Source organism: Orcinus orca, chromosome 18, assembly GCF_937001465.1.
Source record: "Orcinus orca chromosome 18, mOrcOrc1.1, whole genome shotgun sequence".
Lineage (NCBI taxonomy): Eukaryota > Metazoa > Chordata > Mammalia > Artiodactyla > Delphinidae > Orcinus > Orcinus orca.
The window spans coordinates 78074230-78093682 of NC_064576.1; the positions used below are offsets into that span (position 1 = coordinate 78074230).

The window sequence follows — 19453 nt, forward strand, 5'->3', positions numbered from 1 at the left end:
GGCACCTCTCCTCCGGGGCCGCAGGGCGCGGTTGCTGGCGCACAGACCGCGGGCCGAGCCCCGCCTGTGGGTGGTGGGGGCGGAGGAGGTGGGGACGCTGGGGGGCGCCTGCGGGAGCGGGGAGAGAACACGGGACCCGTGCCTGCGGCCTTATCGAACTGTGACCTTAAAACAACTCCGGGGCTTCCCTGGCGGCGCAGCGGTTAAGAATCTGCCTGCCAGTGCCGGGGACGCAGGTTTGAGCCTTGGTCCGGGAAGATCCCACATGCCGCAGAGCAGCTAAGCCCGTGCGCCACAACTACTGAGCCTGCACTCTAGAGCCCGCGGGCCACAACTACTGAGCCCACGTGCCACAACTACTGAAGCCCGCAAGCCACAACTACTGAGCCCGCGTGACACAACTACTGAAGCCCACGCACCTAGAGCCCGTGCTCCGCAACAAGAGAAGTCACCGCAGTGAGACGCCTGCGCACCGCAACGAAGACCCAACACAGCCAAAAATAAATAAGTAAATAAATAAATAAATAAATAAATAATAAAAATAAAACAACAACAAAAGCAAAACCAAAAGGTCCTCCAAAACTGAAAAGCAATGAAACAAGGAGGGAGGTCAGGGGGGAAGAGAAGAGAATATCCAAGAACTGTGGAAGTGTAAATGCAAGTCATGGGAACACCAGAGGAAGAAGAAAGAAAGGAACAGGAGAAATATTTGAAACAATAATGACTGAGAATTTCCCAAATTAATGTCAGATACCAAACCACAGATCCACGAAGCTCAGAGAGCAGGATAAACACAAAAACAAGCTACACGTGGGCATGTCGTGTTCAAACGACAGAAAATTAAAGGAAAAATTCCTGAAAGAAGCCAGAGAAAGAAAACACCTTACCAATAGAGGAACAAAGATTATAATTACATTTGACTTCTCCTCAGAAACAAGGCAAACAAGAGAGAGTGGAGTGAAATATTTAAAGTGTTGAGGAAAAAAAACACCATTGTAGAATTCTGTTCCCTGCAATCTTATCCTTCAAAAGCAAAGGAAAAATAAAGACTTTTTCAGACAAAGATAAATTGAGGGAATTTGTTGCTAGTGAATCTGCTTTATAAGAAATGTTGAAAGGTGTGCTTTACAGAGAAAGAAAATAATATATGTCAGATACTCAGATTTATATAAAGAAAGTAAGAGCACTGGAGAAGGAATGTGAATATAAAATAAAAACTTTTATTTTTCTTATTCTTAATTGATCTAACAGATAACTTTGTTCAAGATAATAATAGAAACAATATATTAAATTATACATATATAGGCTTGTATATGGATGAAATGAATGACTGAAATGATACAAGGGATGAGAGGGAGGAATCAGGATTATTTTACTATTACAAAATAGACTACCTGTGAAGTTATCAGTGTTATTTGAAAGTGGTCTTGGATTAGTTGTAAATAAATGTATATTGCAAACTGTAGGGCAACCACTTAAAAAAGTAGAAAAATAAGTACAACTGATATGCTAAGAAGGAGAGAAAATTAAATTATAAAATGCTTAGTTAAGACCACAGAAGGCAGAAAGTGTGGTCTACAAAAATAGGAGCATGATAAACCATAATGGAAAAGAATGAAAATGAATGTATTATATGTATAATTAAGTCATATTGCTGTACAGCAGTAATTAACATAACATTGTAAATCAGCTATATTTCAATTAAAAAGTATAAATATAGGAGCAAAGAACTAGGGCGACAAATGGAAAATGATAACAAATATGGTATATATTAATCAAACTATATCAGTAATCACTTTGAACATCATTGATATAAGTGCACCAATTAAAAGACAGAGATTACCAATTAAAAGACAGGGTTGATCAAAAAACAAGACCCAATTCTATGTTGTGTATAAGGAACCCACTTTAAATATAAAGGCATAGGGACTTCCCTAGTGGTCCCGTGGTAAAGAATCTGCCTTACACTGCAGGGGACGCAGGTTTGATCCCTGGTCGGGGAACTAAGATCCCACATACCGTGGGGCAACTAAGCCCGTGTGCCACAACTACTGAGCTCGTGTGCCTCAACTAGAGAGTCTGCGTGCTGCAAACTACAGAGCTCACGTGCTCTGGAGCCTGCGCACCATAAGTAGAGAGAAGCCTGTATGCCACAACAAAGAGCCCGTGCACCGCAAGGGAAGATCCCATATGCCTCAGTGAAGATCCCGTGTGCTGCAACTAAGACCAGATGCAGCCAAAAATAAAATAAAATGTAAAAAAATAAATCTTTAAAAAAATGTATAAAGGCATATATAGATTAAAAGTAAATGGAGGGGGGAGATTTCCCTGGCAGTCCAGTGGTTAAGACTCCATGCTGTCAATGCAGGGGGCTCGGGTTCTATCCCTGGTCAGGGAACTAAGACCCCACAAGTCGCGTGGTATGGCCAAAAAAAAAAAAAGTAAATGGATGATTTCAGGATACAAGGTTAATACACAAAAGTCAGTAATGTTTTTACACACCAGCAATGAACATGTGGAATTTGAAATTACAAACACAATACCACTTACATTGCCACCCAAAACAAATGAATACTTAGATATAAATGTAACAATTTATCTACAAGATCTATATGAGGAAAACTACAAATCTCTTATTTATTTATTTTTTGCAGTACTCGGGCCTCTCACTGTTGCGGCCTCTCCCGTTGCGGAGCACAGGCTCCGGACGCGCAGGCTCAGCGGCCATGGCTCACGGGCCCAGCCGCTCCGCGGCATGTGGGATCTTCCCGGACCGGGGCACGAACCCGTGTCCCCTGCATCGGCAGGCGGACTCTCAACCACTGCGCCACCAGGGAAGCCCTAAGAGGGGATTTTTGACCATTCATTCATTGTAACAGGAGGGAAGGCAGCGCATGTGGCTACATATGGAATTAGGTTGGTTGATTTGGTGTGGATAGTGAGCCAATTTTATTTACTGTGCCTTTTTTTTCGGTGAAATTAATAAATTTGACAATATCAGCTGTGAGTGAGGTGGGGAGGATCTCAGTTCCCCAACCAGGGATTGACCCCGGGGCCACGGCAATGAAAGCGTGGAGTCCTAAGCACTGGTCTGCCAGGGAAGTCCCAAGACGTACTTTTATCTTTCCAAAAATTTCTCTGTATCTCTACTTAGTCAACCCCTCCCTACCTCCCAGCTCCTGGCAACCACTGATCTGTGTTCTGTAGCTAGTTTTCCAGAATGTCATATATTCGGTATGTAGGCTTTGAGTCACATTATTGCATCTATCAGGAGTTTAGTCCTTTTTACTGCTGAATATATTCTATTACATGAATGTACCACTCTTAGACTATCCACCAGTTGGACATTTGGGTTGTTTCCAGTTTTCGTTGATTACAGATAAAGCCGTATGAACATTTTCATACAGGTTTTTGAGTGAACACAAGTTTTCATTTCAGTTGGATGAATAGGAGAGGGATTGCTGTTCTAAATCAAGCATTTGTTTAAGTTCACGAGAAACTGAACGGTTTTGTAAAGTGACTGTGAATTCATTTCTTTTTAATACCCAATGAAGACCTACCACGTGCCGGGAGCGGTACTGGACAGAACTGAGTAGTTTGGCCGACTCAGATTATGGCTTGAAGATCTTAAAATATTTGCCATCTGGCGCTTTGCAGAAAACGTTTGATGACCCTGTCCTAGGGTGTGGTCCATAGGTGTTCACGGAGTCCTTCTCTGAGGTGAATAATCAACATCACAATTATTTTATAGAATTGGATTTTTCATTAGGAAATATAATAAAAGCTTGCTCTTGAAAAGGGCAGAAATGTGTTTTTACTTGTTTCAATTACTGGGAAATACCTCGTCATTCAACGCTATGTATAAATCTGCAAGTTTTCACTTTCTGCTGTCATTGAAAATTGAGCTGGGCATCTAAGAGAATGTGGACATTTCCCGAATCACTGCGTTTTCACACACTGCTGCAACTTCCAACATCACTGTCTCCTACGGTGCTAGGGATCTGCCTTCCTCTCAGCCCTGGGAAGGCTGCGAACAGGGACGCGCGCACAACGGTGCGCATGCGCGCGCCACCATGGTGCCGTGGGCGCAGCAGTACGCAGGCGCGTTGGCCCCGGCGCGGCTTCGGCGGAGGGGCGGGGCTTCTGCGGCGTCTCTCCCTCCCACCGCGGCTGTGGCGGCGCCATCTTGGGCGAGCGGCCGGGGCGTGAGTGCGGGCGGCGAGCTGGCGGCGTACCCGAGCGCGTCCTTCCCGACCCCGGTTCCGTGCGCGGACATCGACACGCAGGTCGAGCTCTAGGCCGGGTCCGGGGGGGCACGCGCTGAGATGATGCTGAGAGGAAACCTGAAGCAAGTGCGCATCGAGAAGAACCCGGCGCGCCTCCGCGCTCTAGAGTCGGCGGCCGGCGAGGGCGAGCCGGCGGCCATGGCGCTCGCCCTTCCCGGCGAGCCGCCCGCGCCCGCCGTGCCCGCCGAGGACCGGCCGGCCGAGGAGGGCGGCTTCACCATCGACATCAAGAGCTTCCTCAAGCCGGGCGAGAAGACATACACGCAGCGCTGCCGCCTCTTCGTGGGGAACCTGCCCACGGACATCACCGAGGACGACTTCAAGCGGCTGTTTGAGCGCTACGGCGAGCCCAGCGAGGTGTTCATCAACCGCGACCGCGGCTTCGGCTTCATCCGCCTGGTGAGGGGCGGACGGGGGCGGGGCGCGGGGCCGCGAGGGCCGAGAGGTCATCCCTTCCTCCCCTCCCTTCCTCTCCCTCCCCTCCCCTTCCCTTCTTTCCCTCCCCTCCCCTCCCCTCCTCTCCCTCCCCTACTCTCCCTCCCCTCCTCTCCCCTCTTCTCCCCTCCCCTCCCTTTGCCTCCCCTCCGTCCCCTCGTCTCCTCCCCTCCCCTCGTCTCCCTTCCCCTCCCCTCGTCTCCCCTCCCCTCCCCTCGTATCCCTTCTCCTCCCCTCTCCTCAGCGCGTGCCTTGTGCTTCCCACGGGGACTTACTGCTATTTTATGTCCCGCTTATACATTGTGATACTAGAATAGCACATATTTTACCCCTTTTCAGTCTAAACCTTAATGGGTTTTCCGACATCATGCATAAACTGTGCCTCCCTAATTATCTTTAAAAGAAATTTGAGCGGTGAGAGTTTACACTTACAGGACAAAAGAGCTACTTTATTAGGTTTTTCTATGTGCTTTGTGTTCACAGTGTCACTTATACAGCATTAATATAATTCGTGTTTAGATGGATTTTGTTTTCCCCAACAGAATATCTTTCTTAGAGGGAGGCCGCTTTATATAAATAAGTGGGTTTTGTGTCTTTTGTCTTTCTAGTTTGATCCTCAAATTTTATGTTCATTGCAGTTTCCCGAAGCTTTCTTTTTGGAACTTAAACTTTCAAAATCGAGTTCTCTCCGTGAGTAGACAAAGGCAGAATTTTAATATGTAGAGAAAACTGATTATAATTCAGTGACACTAGTATTAGGGAGAACATTTGAAGATCTAAATGTCTTCAAGAGAAGGGTTAGACATTTTCTTAAAATTCAAGTTTAATAATTGGCATTTTGAACATGAAATTATAAGTATGTTTAATTATCCTTTGGACATTAGAGAAACAGCCTTTCACTTGCTAAAATTATTTTTAACGTAAATCCAAAACTTATCTTAAAATAAAGGAAGTTAGACTTTTAGGCTTCTACAATACGTATTATAGGCAACTTTTAGTAAACTTTCCAGAAGGGTGTTATTTAACATTTTAACCATCTTTGGCCTCTGGCACCATCTTGTTCTATTTTGAAGTTGATATTCTGGAGGAAGAATGGTAAGGCTGAATTTCCCTGTTCTGGAAGCCTTATACTTAAGCCAGTAAACATTTCTTTTTTGATGTGGAAAAATCTTTTTCCTTCCTAATTTTAAAGCTACTAAAAATTCTTCCTCCCTCAGTGTGTCTGCACTGTCCAATAGAATAGCCACTGGTCGTATGTGAGTGTTCAGCACTTGCAATGTGCCTATTGCGGCCGAGGAGTTAACTTTTAAATTTTATTTATTCTTAATTAATTTATTTTTTTCTCAGTTTCCCCATGTTTATTTTTAATTTTTTCACACCCACTGTATTTTTATTCTTAATTTAAATAGCCACATGTGGTTTGTGGCTACTGTATTGGAAAATACAGGTCCTCGCTTTTCTTTTCTTTAAAAAAATTATCTGTGGGATTATGAAATGGGGAGGTGAGAAGGGCTGCTGTTGTCTGCTCCTTTGAGATATGCTCCTAGACTCCATCACCCTAAATTTTTGTGTAGGAATGTTAAAAATTTGTCAGTTGGAAATTAGAATTTAGTTTATGAGATTTACTTCATGGATAATTTTACTGTTTAACCTGAACTCTGTGTTTAACAGGTGTATTTAAGAGCTTTAAATATTTCTGAGTTATGTATTTTTTTCTACTTAGAAAAATCATAGTGCATACCTGATCTGAATATAAGTAATCGTATGGTGGCTGTAGTGTGTACTGGTGGTGTAGTGGCTCTAAAATAGTGGTATAATTTGATCTGATTTGTGTTTTTAGGAATTCTTTTTACTTGTTAAGTAGTTAATATTTAATTTATTTCTAGTTAATTGTAGTTTTCCAGTTAATTGATGAGGTGAGGCAACATTTTTTTTTTTTTGCGGTACGCGGGCCTCTCACTGTTGTGGCCTCTCCCGTTGTGGAGCACAGGCTCCGGACGCGCAGGCTCAGCGGCCATGGCTCACGGGCCCAGCCGCTCCGCGGCATGTGGGATCCTCCCGAACCGGGGCACGAACCCGCGTCCCCTGCATTGGCAGGCGGACTCTCAACCACTGCGCCACCAGGGAAGCCCGAAGCAACATTTTTGAGATGGTGTAGGGTCAGCATTCCTTGTATGTAATGGTGGGGAAAAGAATATAAGTGGCAGCTACTCGTGAGGTTCTAACCCATATTGTTGAGTCCATGGTACATGAGCGATGAGAAACACTGTGTGTATTTTGGACACATTTTGTGGAATTTTAGACCCAGACGCTGCTTTTTAGGTTTTGGATGGTTACTGACAATTTAGATTGGACAAATTTACTGAAAAGTTGTAGTTCATTTTAAAGCAAGCTTACTGTAGTTAAAACTGTCATTAGTTTGACTGGAACTTGGTTTCTGCTTTTATTTTCCCCTACTTTTAGCTTTAGTAAACCAGATTTCTGGAGCAGTGATTCACAAAAGTGTGGTTGGTCCCCGTCCAGTAACTTCAGATCTCTTCCTAGTGTAAGCAGAAGTCCACTTAAATGATTTTTCCTGCCATTCATGCTAGCAATGCTGACCCTAAACCATCTCAAAAATTGTTAACTGGGAATTTGTTAGAAAAGCAAATTTTAGGGCCCCACCCTTGATCTACTGAATCAGAAAATTTGGGGTTGGGGCCCAGCAATTTTAGGATTTAACCACCCTTCCGTGTTATTCTGATACTTGTTAAAGTTTGAGAACCATTGTTCTAATTAAAGAATTAAAATCAACTGAATTTACTTTTAGTCAGTCACTGGGGACTAAACCCCCTCCTCTAGTGCTTTTTTATGTTTAATTATGAAATGATATGTGCTTCTTATAGATCGTTGAAATATTAGAGGAGACGTAGCAGAGAATGTAATGGGCCTGCCCAGCATATAGTTTGAAGTCATCTTTTATTTCAGGGACATTCTCTTTTCTTTTTTTTCAGAGACATTCTGTTAATTACAATTCTAACATTAGCAGATCTTCCCTACCTTAGTACATTTAGTAAAGATGATCACTGTTAAACATTGTGTAATTTTTCCATAAAAATCAAATTGTACCATACACATTGTATTGTGCTTTGAGTTTTTTATTTAATGTAAACATCTTCAACATCTTTTCATGGCACTAGATTCTTTTTAAGGACCACATTGTATTTCACAGTATGAATGTACTGCAGGCTACTTAAGCAACTTTACTGAATGACTACAAGGATTTTTTCATTTTGCGTCAGTGTATTTCCTTATACTTATTAACTTATTAGTACTCTTGCGGTGGGGAATTTTCACCATTAGTAAACAGTGGGAGAAAAGATCTTGTGCTTTGGAAAGAGCTGTTGGAAAGTGAAAGTGGAGCCAGTGGAAATCATTAGACCCTAGTTGAAGCAGTCTCTGTCTTGGGGTAGTCACTTCAGTTTCTTTTTGTTTTTTGTATTCCTTTCAGTTAAGAACCTGTAGTTTACGTTTTATCAACAGTGATGCAGAGATACCAGCTGGAAGGCTGTATTTATGGTGTATTGATGGAGGTTGTGAATTTTGTATAGATAGAAATAAGCATTTGTGTGTGATCTTGGGCAGGGTACTTGAACCTTTATAAGCCTGTTTCCCCATATGCGAAGGGAGGATAGTAACAAAACCCACTTCGTTAGATTGTTGGTAAGGATAATGAAAGATAGTGCACACACACGTGTGTGTATATGTGTATATATGGGGGGAGGAATGAATGGCTGGCATGTAATAACCACTTAATAAAAGTTATCTTATTGTCATTATCGGGAGCTATGAAGTAAAGAAATCTGGTTCATTTCAAATACATAATTTTAATTGACTTCACAGTTTCTTTGATACACGTTTAGAGCAGTGGTTCTCAAATGGAGTGGTTTTGCTTCCCAGGGGACATTTGGCAATGTCTGGAGACATTTTTGGTGGTCAAACTGGGGGGTGGTTCTACTAGCATAAACATCCTACAATGCACGGGACAGCCCTCCACGCTAAGAAGTATCTTGCCCCTAATGTCACTAGTGCTGAGGTTGGGGGAACCCTGATGTTAGAACCATTTAAAACCATAAAAAGTATAAACTTTGAAGGTGGACTGTGGCATTGAAAATTCTGGACAGCATAAACATTTTATTTGGCCAGAAAGTATTAAAAATTGAATTTGTTGTCAACAGTAAAAAAGTACTTGATTTAACATAAAAATGGAGATTTCTTGCTCATCCTGAAAAAAAGAAGATACGTGACATTGTCACTATGTCTGACTGAATCTGAGCAGGAGATGCCCTCTAGCAACACTTGACAGTTTTACGAAGTCCTCCAGGCTCTCTCTATTCCCCTGCCTGCAAACATACTATTATGAATAATTTCAGAGTATAGAAATGAACATTCATACACTCAACACCTAGATTCTACAGTTAAATTTTGCTGTATTTTTTTTCACATATGTGTATTTCTTATCTCCATCCGTCCATCAGTCGATGACTCTTAAACACTTCAGCATGCTTATCATTAACTAGAGTCCAATATTGTTTTTTAAGGTATTTGAAATCTACATATAATGAAATGCACAAATTTTAAGTGTATGGTTTCATGATTTTAGATCAAGATGTTATCATCACCCCATGAAATTTCCTCACGTTTCTTCCCATTCCCAGTTATATGTGTGACAGCATTTTGATTCAAGACTCTGTTCCTAAAATCTGCCTCTCAGAGTTGCTGGAGTACATGACATCTTAGCTGCAAAGGACATATCCCTTGTTAGATATTCGTGAAATGTTTGCTGGTACTACTACTACTGTTACTAAGTTAAGAGTAATAAACAGAATGGCTATTTTGAGTATCTATAAAAAGGTTAGTTTCATTTGTCTTTGTAAAATTGGTTCTGTAGGTAGATTTTTGCCTAAGTGCTGTAATTTAAAGCTGTTGTGAACATTTTAGGGATTGAATAAAAAGCTATTGTGACCTTATTCATAAGAAAGTACATTGTACTTTTCTCACAAATGCGTATAAAGCCTCTTTCAGTTTTGCTGGGAAGTTTTCACAGCACAAGAAGAACATACTTGTAGTAAGTTTACCAGTTTGTTGTTTTAGATGCCTGTTTTATACCAACTTTGAATTCTTCAAGAAGGATGTTCTCTTAACTTGTAGTTTCAGCAATGAACATATTTTCTAGTTTATAATAAGTGTATGTGCACTTTTCTGTATAATGGAGAGAACTCTTTTTTTGGGAGAGAACTCTTATAGCCCATGAATGTGTGTTTGCTTCTCTCACTGTAATGGTGAGAAATGTGTGGCCCATGAAAGTATTTCAGAAGAGGTGATTAATAACACCTGATAGTAGTTTTCTTACAGATAATATAAAAGAAATGGAAATAAAAATGGAAAGGGATTTGTCTGGCATTGGAGAGGGGGTATGCTTTATTAAGATACAAATATCAGAAACATGGAGTGTGTAGAGAACTAATATATTTTCAGTAATAGTTTCTAGTAACTGGTAATTGGTCTCAAAAAGTATTATGTGTTTCTTTTAATACATGTAGGAGATTGATAAAAGATATTACTTTGAATATTTAATAGTTGGCAATTTGTTTATGAGTAGATCATCTTTAAGTGATGACTTTTTACACGACATTGAGGTTGGAACTTTCTACTTAAAATGTTTAAAATTAATTATCTTTAAAATATTAATAAAATGCATGTGATACCATCATTGAATGACGCAAAAACAGAATGACCTTATCAGTCATTTTCTAAAGCTGCCCAGCTCTCCTCCCTAGAAACAAACCACTATTTAAAATTTTTTGTTACTGTAATTTTTAAAAGGTGATTTTTTTCTTCCTAAAAAGGAGTCCAGAACACTGGCTGAAATTGCAAAAGCAGAGCTGGACGGCACCATTCTGAAGAGCAGACCTCTCCGAATTCGTTTTGCTACACATGGAGCAGCCTTAACTGTCAAGAACCTCTCTCCGGTTGTCTCCAATGAGCTTCTGGAGCAAGCATTTTCCCAGTTTGGTCCAGTAGAGAAAGCTGTGGTTGTCGTGGATGACCGTGGTAGAGCTACAGGAAAAGGCTTTGTGGAATTTGCAGCAAAACCTCCTGCACGAAAGGCTCTGGAGAGATGTGGTGATGGGGCATTCTTGCTAACAACGTGAGTTTAAATGTCTTGTCATTCTTCTGTACAGTTACACATGGGCTTCTCTCTGTTCTCGCTTCTTTCTTTGCAGTGCATTCTGTATGTTGTCTTGGCATGTGGTAAGTAGGTGTTGAGTAAATACTCAGTGAATACAAATAGGGTATATTTATGTACCGTCAGGAGTCATACTTTATTCAGACTTCAGTGTACTGATCCGTTCTACATGAATCTCAGGAATGTTTTGTACTACAATTTTTGTTCAATTTACTGAACGTCTATTGTGTGCAAAGCAAAATGTTACATTTAATGAATGAATGATATTTTGATCAACTTTGAAGTATAATTTACATATGTTAAAATGCACCCAATTTTGCATGTAGAGCTCAATGAGTTTTTAAAAATGTATGTATGTAGTCATGTAACCTACTACCACAGTCAAGATATAGAACATTTCCAGCATTCAACAAAAGTTCCTTTGTGTCCTTTTGCAGTTACTCCCCACCTCTTATCCCTGCCTAGACTGCTCTTGATCTTTCTGTTATTATAAATTAGTTGTCTTTTCTTGTATTTCATAGAAATGAAATCATATAGTGTGTGTTCTTTCATGTCTGATTTCTTTTGCTTAGCGTGTTTATGAGATTTCATCCATATCATTGTATCAGTATTTTGTTCCTTTTTATGGCCGAGCTACAACTTTGTCCGGTGACCTGTGGGTGGATGTTCAAGTTGCTTCCAACTACTGGCCATTGTGAATAAAGCTGTTATGAACATTTGTGTACAAAGCTTCTTGTGAACATTATGCTTTCATGTGGCTTGGGTAATACTTAGGAGGAAATGACCATATGTTCAGCTTTATAGGAAACTGCCAACCTGTTTTCCAGAATGTTTGTACCTATTTACATTCCCACCAGCAGCGAATGAGAGAGTTCTAGTTGATCGTGTCCTTACCAGCACTTCGTATTTTCAGCCTTTTAGATACTCTAGTGAGTGTAGTGGTGTCTCATTGTGGTTTAAATTTTATTTTCCTAATGACCAATGATGAGCATCTTTTCATGTGCTTTTTGGCTATTTTTATGTGTTTTGTGAAATGTCTGTTGACATTTTTTGCCTGTTTTTTAATTGACTTGTTTGTCTTACATTATTAACAGATCTGGGTACAGGTCTGTATTAAGACTATTTCTCCCAGTCTGTGGTTTGCTTTCTAATTTTTTAAATAGTGGTTTTCAAAGGCAGAAGTTTTTATATTTGGTGAAGTCCAGTTTATCAATTTATTTTCTTTCATGCTTTGTTCTTTTTGAATCCTTGTATGATATCTTCGCCTTTCCTCAGGTAGCAAAGCTTTCTCTTGTTTTCTTGAGAAATTTTATAGCTTTTTATTTAAACCTGTGATTCGTATTGAGTATGTTGGGAGGTAACAGTTTATTTATTTAACATAGATATCTGGGTGTTCTGGCACCATTAATTGAAAAGATTATGATTTCCCCTTTGTTACCTTTTACCTTTATCAAAAAACTGGAAAAAAAATCTGTACTCTTTTTTCTGTTTAATTGATCAGTATGTCTATTACACCAGTACTGTACTTTCTTAATTGCCTTACCCTAAGCTTTGAAGTCAGATAGCATCATCCAGCTTTATTCCTTTTGCAAAATCGTTCTGGTTATTATCATTTCCTTGTTTATCCTTACTGGTTTTAAAATCAGCTTGTCAATAAAAAGGATTCTGCTGGGCCTTTTTTTTTTTAAAACATCTTTATTGGAGTATAATTGCTTTACAGTGGTGTGTTAGTTTCTGTGTATAATCTGCTGGGCTTTTGATTGGAATTGCTTTGAGTTTACAGATCATTCTGGGGAACATTAACATCTTCTATCAACCTTTTCCAATCCACGAAATGTGATGTATCTCTCCATTTACTTAAAAATATTTTAAAGTAATTATGATGGTCATTAAACCTGTTGCCATATTAACATGTCTTTCCTTTCAGTTTGCCCACAAGAAAGCTCTGGATATGCATTCTTACTTAGTCTTCAGACTGAATTTGGTGTAAAAGTTCCTTAGTTGATTACTGAATTGATTTCTTTTATCTGATACTGTGCCCACCTCTGGCACTTGTGCTGTTGATTGGGATCATTCAAATATTTTAGGATTTGGGGAATTGGATACAAAGACAGTGTAAAAAAATTGTTTCCTGGCCCCAAGGAGCTTCGTTTGGTGATTTGTAAAGCATTTTTCAGTTTGTTTTTGACAGTTAAGCATTTGTGCGAAAGCTGTTTTATAGCAGATGTAGCATGAATTACAGCTCTGCCAACTTGTTCTCTCAGGGACTTGGCTCTTGTTCCCTTTGCTTAGAGATGCTCTCTCTCCAGATCATCATGGGCCTTGCTCTTGCATTTTATTCACATTTTGCTAAGATGTTATCTCCTCAGGGAAGCTGACTGTTTTATCTTAAAATAGCCTGATGCTTTATTCTCCAATTTATTTTTCTTCATAGCACTTAGTGTTAAGTTGCATGTCTTTCTCTGCGGTAGAATATAAGCTCCACTAGGGCAGGGACTTTGTCCGGCTTAACACTATAATCCTAACATTTGTATTCTAATATTTCTTGGCCACATAGTAAGCTTGTAATAGTTATTTAAAGAGTGAAGGAAGGCAAGGACTAAAGCAGTAGGCAAGGTGTGTGGTTAGTATGTTTTTTCCACTGCAGGCTTTAATTGCTGTTTTTTAAAGTCATAGCCAGGCATTGGTAAATATTTAATTCTCACGGGTAGCTTTTAGAATAATTTATAACAATTTTGAGGGAATGGGCAAGGTGTTGAACATTTTATGTGTCTTATTTCATGGATTTCCAGAACAACACTGGTTATTATTTGTTCCATTTTTCAGGTGAGAAAATTGGCCCAGAGATGTTAACTAATTTGCTTAAGATTGCACAGCAGATAAATGGTGGAGTTTAGCCTGATGCCAAATCCTTTGCTTCTTTTTTTTTTCTTTTAAGTAAATTTATTTATTTATGGCTGCATTGGGTCTTCGTTGGGGCACACGGGCTTTCTTTAGTTGCGGCGAGCCGGAGCTACTCTTAATTGTGGTGCGTGGGCTTCTCTTTGCTGTGGCTTCTCTTCTTGCGGAGTAGAGGCTCTAGGCGCGTGGGCTCAGTAGTTGTGGCACACAGGCCTAGTTGCTCTGCGGCACGTGGGATCTTATCTTCCAGACCATGGATCAAACCCACGTTCCCTGCGTCGGCAGGTGGATTCGTAACCACTGTGCCACAAGGGAAGTCTCTCCCTTGCTTCTTTTTTTTTTTTTTTGCGGTATGCGGGCCTCTCACTGTTGTGGCCTCTCCCGTTGCGGAGCACAGGCTCCGGACGCGCAGGCTCAGCGGCCATGGCTCACCGGCCCAGCCGTTCCGCGGCATGTGGGATCCTCCCAGACCAGGGCACGAACCCGTGTCCCCTGCATCGGCAGGCGGACTCTCAACCACTGCGCCACCAGGGAAGCCCTCCCTTGGTTCTTATACTGTGCTGCAGGTGGAGTGGTTTCTTCTTTCTGTAGACTCTCCTTACTCAGGTCCTTTGTTGTTAAACATTCTCATGGAGCTCAGGATGCTCTTCTCCCTGCTGTTTGAATAGTTGGTCTCAGCTGAAGGGTCGCTTTATGGAGAGGATTTTCTGGACTGCGTTATCTAAAGTGGCGCCTCTGTTATTCTTTCTGACAGCATCGTTTTTTCTTCTTAGGTCTTAAAATGGTTCTTTTGTTTACTCATTTTTTTGGAGGGGGTGGGTCTCTTAGAAGACTTTCAGGGATTGTTTATCATTGTATCCCTAGCCCCAACTGCAGTCTTGGTACCTGTTAGGTAATCAAATACTTACTGATGGACTGACTGTATCTCAGATATCTGAGGTAATACAAGTGATTTATAGGAGTGGTATCACAGGGATTTAGTTTCTAAATGTAGACATCTTGTGTAATCAAAATTTCTCTTGAAAATACCTTTAAATTGTCATAAAATGTTGTATACTACACATGCCTTTAGGTAAATGACCTTGTACACAGTATATATAATGATTACCACACAGTATGCAAAACTATGTGTAAATTATATGTTTGTGCTGTTTTGAAATTACAAAAGAGGCAGAAAAATAGAAAAAAGGGGAAATTAAAAAGCTTCACCTATGATAATAAAGGTATGTCCACATCTTTAAACATTAGAATCACACCTAGAGCAGCAGAGGTGCTCATGCCTGGAGCTCACAGGAATTGGGGAGGCATAATGATAGGTGCTCACTTTTCAAATTTTTTTCCCTTTCCCTTTTTTCTTTGGTTTGTTTTCTTAAAGATCATTTCAGGTTAACTTCAATGAAGATATAGTGGTCTGTTCTTACTATTTTCCAACTGATACCCTAAAGATGATGTTGGAGTTGCTTCCTTAGAAGGAGGAAAAAGTGTATGTTTTAATTTCAGTTTAGAGAAAGATATTTTCCCTTTAAAACAATCCTTTAATGTTAATATAAATGTTATCTACACTCACTGATTGTTAGCATTTTGTCATAGTTTTTTCACTATGTGTACAAATTTGTTTTTTTCTTAGCTAATTCATTTAAGAGTCAGCAGTGGATACATACTTGACCCCTGATTACAGTACTTGGCATGTATCTTCTATGAATAAAGCCACAATATAATTGTCACACTGAGGAAACAATGTTTATCCAATATTTTTATTTAATATTGAATATTAAAGTTTAATTTTAATTGAATATTATGTTTCCCCATTGCCTAGTAATGTGTTTTATAACTTATTTTTTGCAATCAAAGATCACACATTGAATTTATTTACATCTGTTATTTCCTTTTATCTGTTTTAGCTCCCCAAATGACAAAAATGTCAGTGTTATGACATTGGCATTATTATTTTTTTAAATTTTATTTATTTGTTTTTGGCTGCGTTGGGTCTTCGTTGCTGCCCGTGGGCTTTCTCTAGTTGCGGCGAGCAGGGGCTACTGTTCGTTGTGGTGCGCAGGCTTCTCATTGTGGTGGCTTCTTTTGTTGTGGAGCACAGGTTCTAGGCATGTGGACTTAAGTAGTTGTGGCGCATGGGCTCAGTAGTTGTGGCTTGCAGGCAGGCTCTAGAGTGCAGGCTCAGTAGTTGTGGCATGCGGGCTCAGTAATTGTGGCTCACAGGCTCAGTAGTTGGGGTGCAAGGGCCTAGTTGCTCCGTGGCACGTGGGATCTTCCCAGACCAGGGCTCGATCCCATGTCCCCTGCATTGGTAGGTGGATTCTTAACCACTGTGCTACAGGGGAAGCCCCAGTACATTTTCCTCTTGAGGTCTCTTCTGATTTTTCTCTAGGGTGGTGGTGGCCTCGTGGTGTTGAAGTGGAGGGTGCAGGTTTCAGTCGTTGCTGGCCTCGGTTCAGGTGTAGTTCTTACCTGGCTCTATTACTCTTCGAATGTTTGTGGCCCTGCCAAGGCTTCCAGTGGTTAAGTGGTCCATATAGTGCATCTTCTTCATTTTGTCCCTGGGCCCCTTTGGGTGCTCTTAGAATACTAGATCTTCCTATGGGCTGGGTGGGTTCAGGAATTCTTGGCTGCTTTCTCACACCTCACTGGGTTATGTGTACTCTTGGAGGCTGTGTTTACTTATTCTTTCTTATGTTTCTGTTTTTACATGTTGGACACGAGATCTCACCCTGGAAAATGAGGCCTGTGAGTCCCTTTTCTTTTGGGTTCCCACGCATTTTATCTGAGGTTTCTAATCTCGCTGTCTTCATCACCCCAAGGTATTCCACATCTGCTTCTAATTCATTTTCTCTCTAAAATGTCTTCATTAGCCCAGGAATAACTTTATAAATAACCGATTTATATCTTTCCTTTCCCTACAGTGGAGGATTTAGTCTCTTAATCTCTGGACCTTTATTTATTTGTAAAGGGAAGCATTCTGAACTGCGAAAGCCCTTTCACCTCTCTAGCTCCTCTGTTAACACCTCAAAAATTAACCGTGACTTTTTTCTCTCTGAAGCATCTCTGTTCAGAAGGCAGTATAAATAGATTTTAGTCTGTTTGCATGGTGAGAGACTGATAGCAAGGAAAGTTTTAATATCAGTATATCATCTACTGCAGTTACTTCTCTTTCTTGTCTTTCCTCAGTGAGCTTTCCCTTCCTTTGGAAAACAATAAAGGAGGGTTTCCAGGTCAGATCTGTCATCATCCACTCTTCTTGTCCCCCCACCCCGTTTCCTCCTTGCATGTGTTGCTTCTGGCCCCGCCTCGTTCCCTTTTTCTTGGCTGATAATCTTTTAGGTCTCATTTTGGGTTTTAGAAAGACTTTTCTTTACAAGACCGGTTGGACACAGAGGGAGGCTGGCAGGTGGGCAGTGGTGGGAATTTGAGGTGATGGGGTTGGGGGGATGAGGACGACACACACAGAAGAGAGTCAGGTACTCGCTCTTCTGCATTGTGCTTTGTAAAAGTTAACTGCGGTGCTCACGCAGGTTCGTGGTTGATGTATTTTTCTGTCACCTTGAATAGACTCCATGCTCTAAAAATAAACGCTCATTTTTGACTTGGACATTCACCTGTGTCTGTGCAGCCAGTGTTTTTGACTGATTTCAGACATTTTACTCAGGAAAGAAAATTTCCAAGTATGTATCTTGGAGTTACTATAAAAGATTTCTAGGAGGACGTTAATTCTTGATACTGTATTAATTCTTATTAATGCTTTTTACCTGTCCAGGACCCCTCGTCCAGTCATTGTGGAGCCCATGGAGCAGTTTGATGATGAAGATGGCTTGCCAGAGAAGCTAATGCAGAAAACTCAGCAGTATCATAAGTAAGATTTTACTAACAAAGATAATTTAGATCTGTGCTCTCAAGGGTATTTATTACTTCACATTTGTAATCGAGTATTGTTGGATTATAAGGTGTGCTGTTTAGTCATACAATCTGGTTAGTAGAGTGGGCTGGTCTACATGGAATGCTAGTTTTCTTGTGTATATTGGTAAAATGTTAACTTGACTTTGAAGTCTCAACTTTTACAACTGGGGCATGGATGGGGTAGGTAAGAGGATACTGTCAGTAGTATTTATGCCAGAGAAACAATGATTTTTTTTTTTGTGGTACACGGGCCTCTCACTGTTGTGGCCTCTCCCGTTGCGGAACACAGGCTCCAGACGCACAGGCTCAGTGGCCATGGCTCATGGGCCCAGCCGCTCCGCGGCATGTGGGATCTTCCCGGACCAGGGCACGAACCCGCGTCCCCTGCATCGGCAGGCAGACTCTCAACCACTGTGCCACCAGAGAAGCCCTGAATTTTCTTTTTTTGATACTTATTTATTATTTATTTGGTTGCACCGGCTCTTAGTTGTGGCAGGTGGGCTCCTTAGTTGCGGCTCATGGGCTCTTTTAGTTGCTTCTCGGCAGCTCCTTAGTTATGTCATGTGGGCTCCTTAGTTGTGGCATGTGAACTCTTAGTTGTGGCATGCATGTGGGATCTAGTTCCCTGACCAGGGATCGAACCTGGGCCCCCTGCATTGGGAGCACGGAGTCTTATCCACTGCACCACCGGGGAAGCCCCAACAAAGAATTTTAGATAGGTAAATTTCTGTATTTAGTATGCTTCAGGTGTATTATGAATTAAGAGTTAGGAGACTTTTTGAAATATTTATTTATTTATCTATTTATGGCTGCTTGGGTCTTAGTAGCAGCACATGGGGTCTCGTTGCGGTGTGCGGGCTTCTTTATAGTTGTGGTGCATGGGCTCCAGAGCCCGTGGGCTCCAGAGTGTGTGGACTCTGTAGTTGTGGCACGCAGGCTCTCTAGTTGTGGCACGTGGGCTTCTTGCCCCGCGGCATGTGGTATCCTAGTTCCCCGACCAGGGATCGAACCGGCGTCCCCTGCACTGCAAGGTGGAGTCTTAACCACTGGACCACCAGGGAAGTGCCATGAGTTAGGAGACATTTTGGCAGGGGTGGAGTGGAGAAGGTTCTAGTTAAATAACTTGGCAAAGAGTTAAGAATTTTTCTTAAAGATGAAAAAGAAAAATAGCCTGTTTTCAAAATGTTATATGTTATTCTTTTTGAATTACTTTTCACTCAGTGTGATTCAGATATTTTTGCATAAGTGGCCTGTATGAATATGTTGTATTGTTCTTAACCAGTCACTCATTTATTATAGTAAATAAAACTGTAATGGACTTCCCTGGCGGTCCAGTGGTTAAGACTCTGTGCTTGCAAAGCAGGAGGTGTGGGTTTGATCATCTCTGGTTGGGGAACTAAGATCCCACATGCTGCATGGAGTGGCCCAAAAGAAAAAAACAAAAAACCTGTAATATTTGCATGCATGAGTTCAACAAATATTGGAATGCCTTTGTGCTAGGCACTGTTCTTGGTCCTGCCAGTGCAACTTAGAACTGTTTTTGCCCTCACAATGCTTAACGTTTCTCATGGTGGGGCTATACAATAATTAATGAACCAAAGATTATAAAACATATGAAGTAGTGAGAAATACCATTTAAAACCAAGAAAGTGAGGTATGATGGCTTAGATCAAAGGGTATGCATATTTAACTG

At 41.0% G+C, this 19453-nt stretch overlaps 1 protein-coding gene across 12 annotated transcripts in view; it reads left to right on the forward strand.

Annotated features, from left to right (window-relative positions):
* The first annotated feature begins 4164 nt into the window (after positions 1–4164).
* Positions 4165–19453, forward strand: part of PSPC1 (paraspeckle component 1) — a 108222-nt gene continuing 92933 nt past the window's right edge. For 11 of the 12 annotated variants that reach the window (XR_007473177.1, XR_007473181.1, XR_007473178.1 and 8 more), the window contains exons 1-3: positions 4165–4685; positions 10610–10911; positions 17621–17716. Coding sequence is in view for 2 of the 12 variants with exons in the window: in XM_049701259.1 (XP_049557216.1) it covers positions 4326–4685; positions 10610–10911; positions 17621–17716 (758 nt within the window). In the remaining 10 variants the exon portion in view is untranslated. The remainder of the gene's footprint in view (positions 4686–10609; positions 10912–17620; positions 17717–19453) is intronic. The other variant, XM_004281803.3, reaches the window with a different exon arrangement.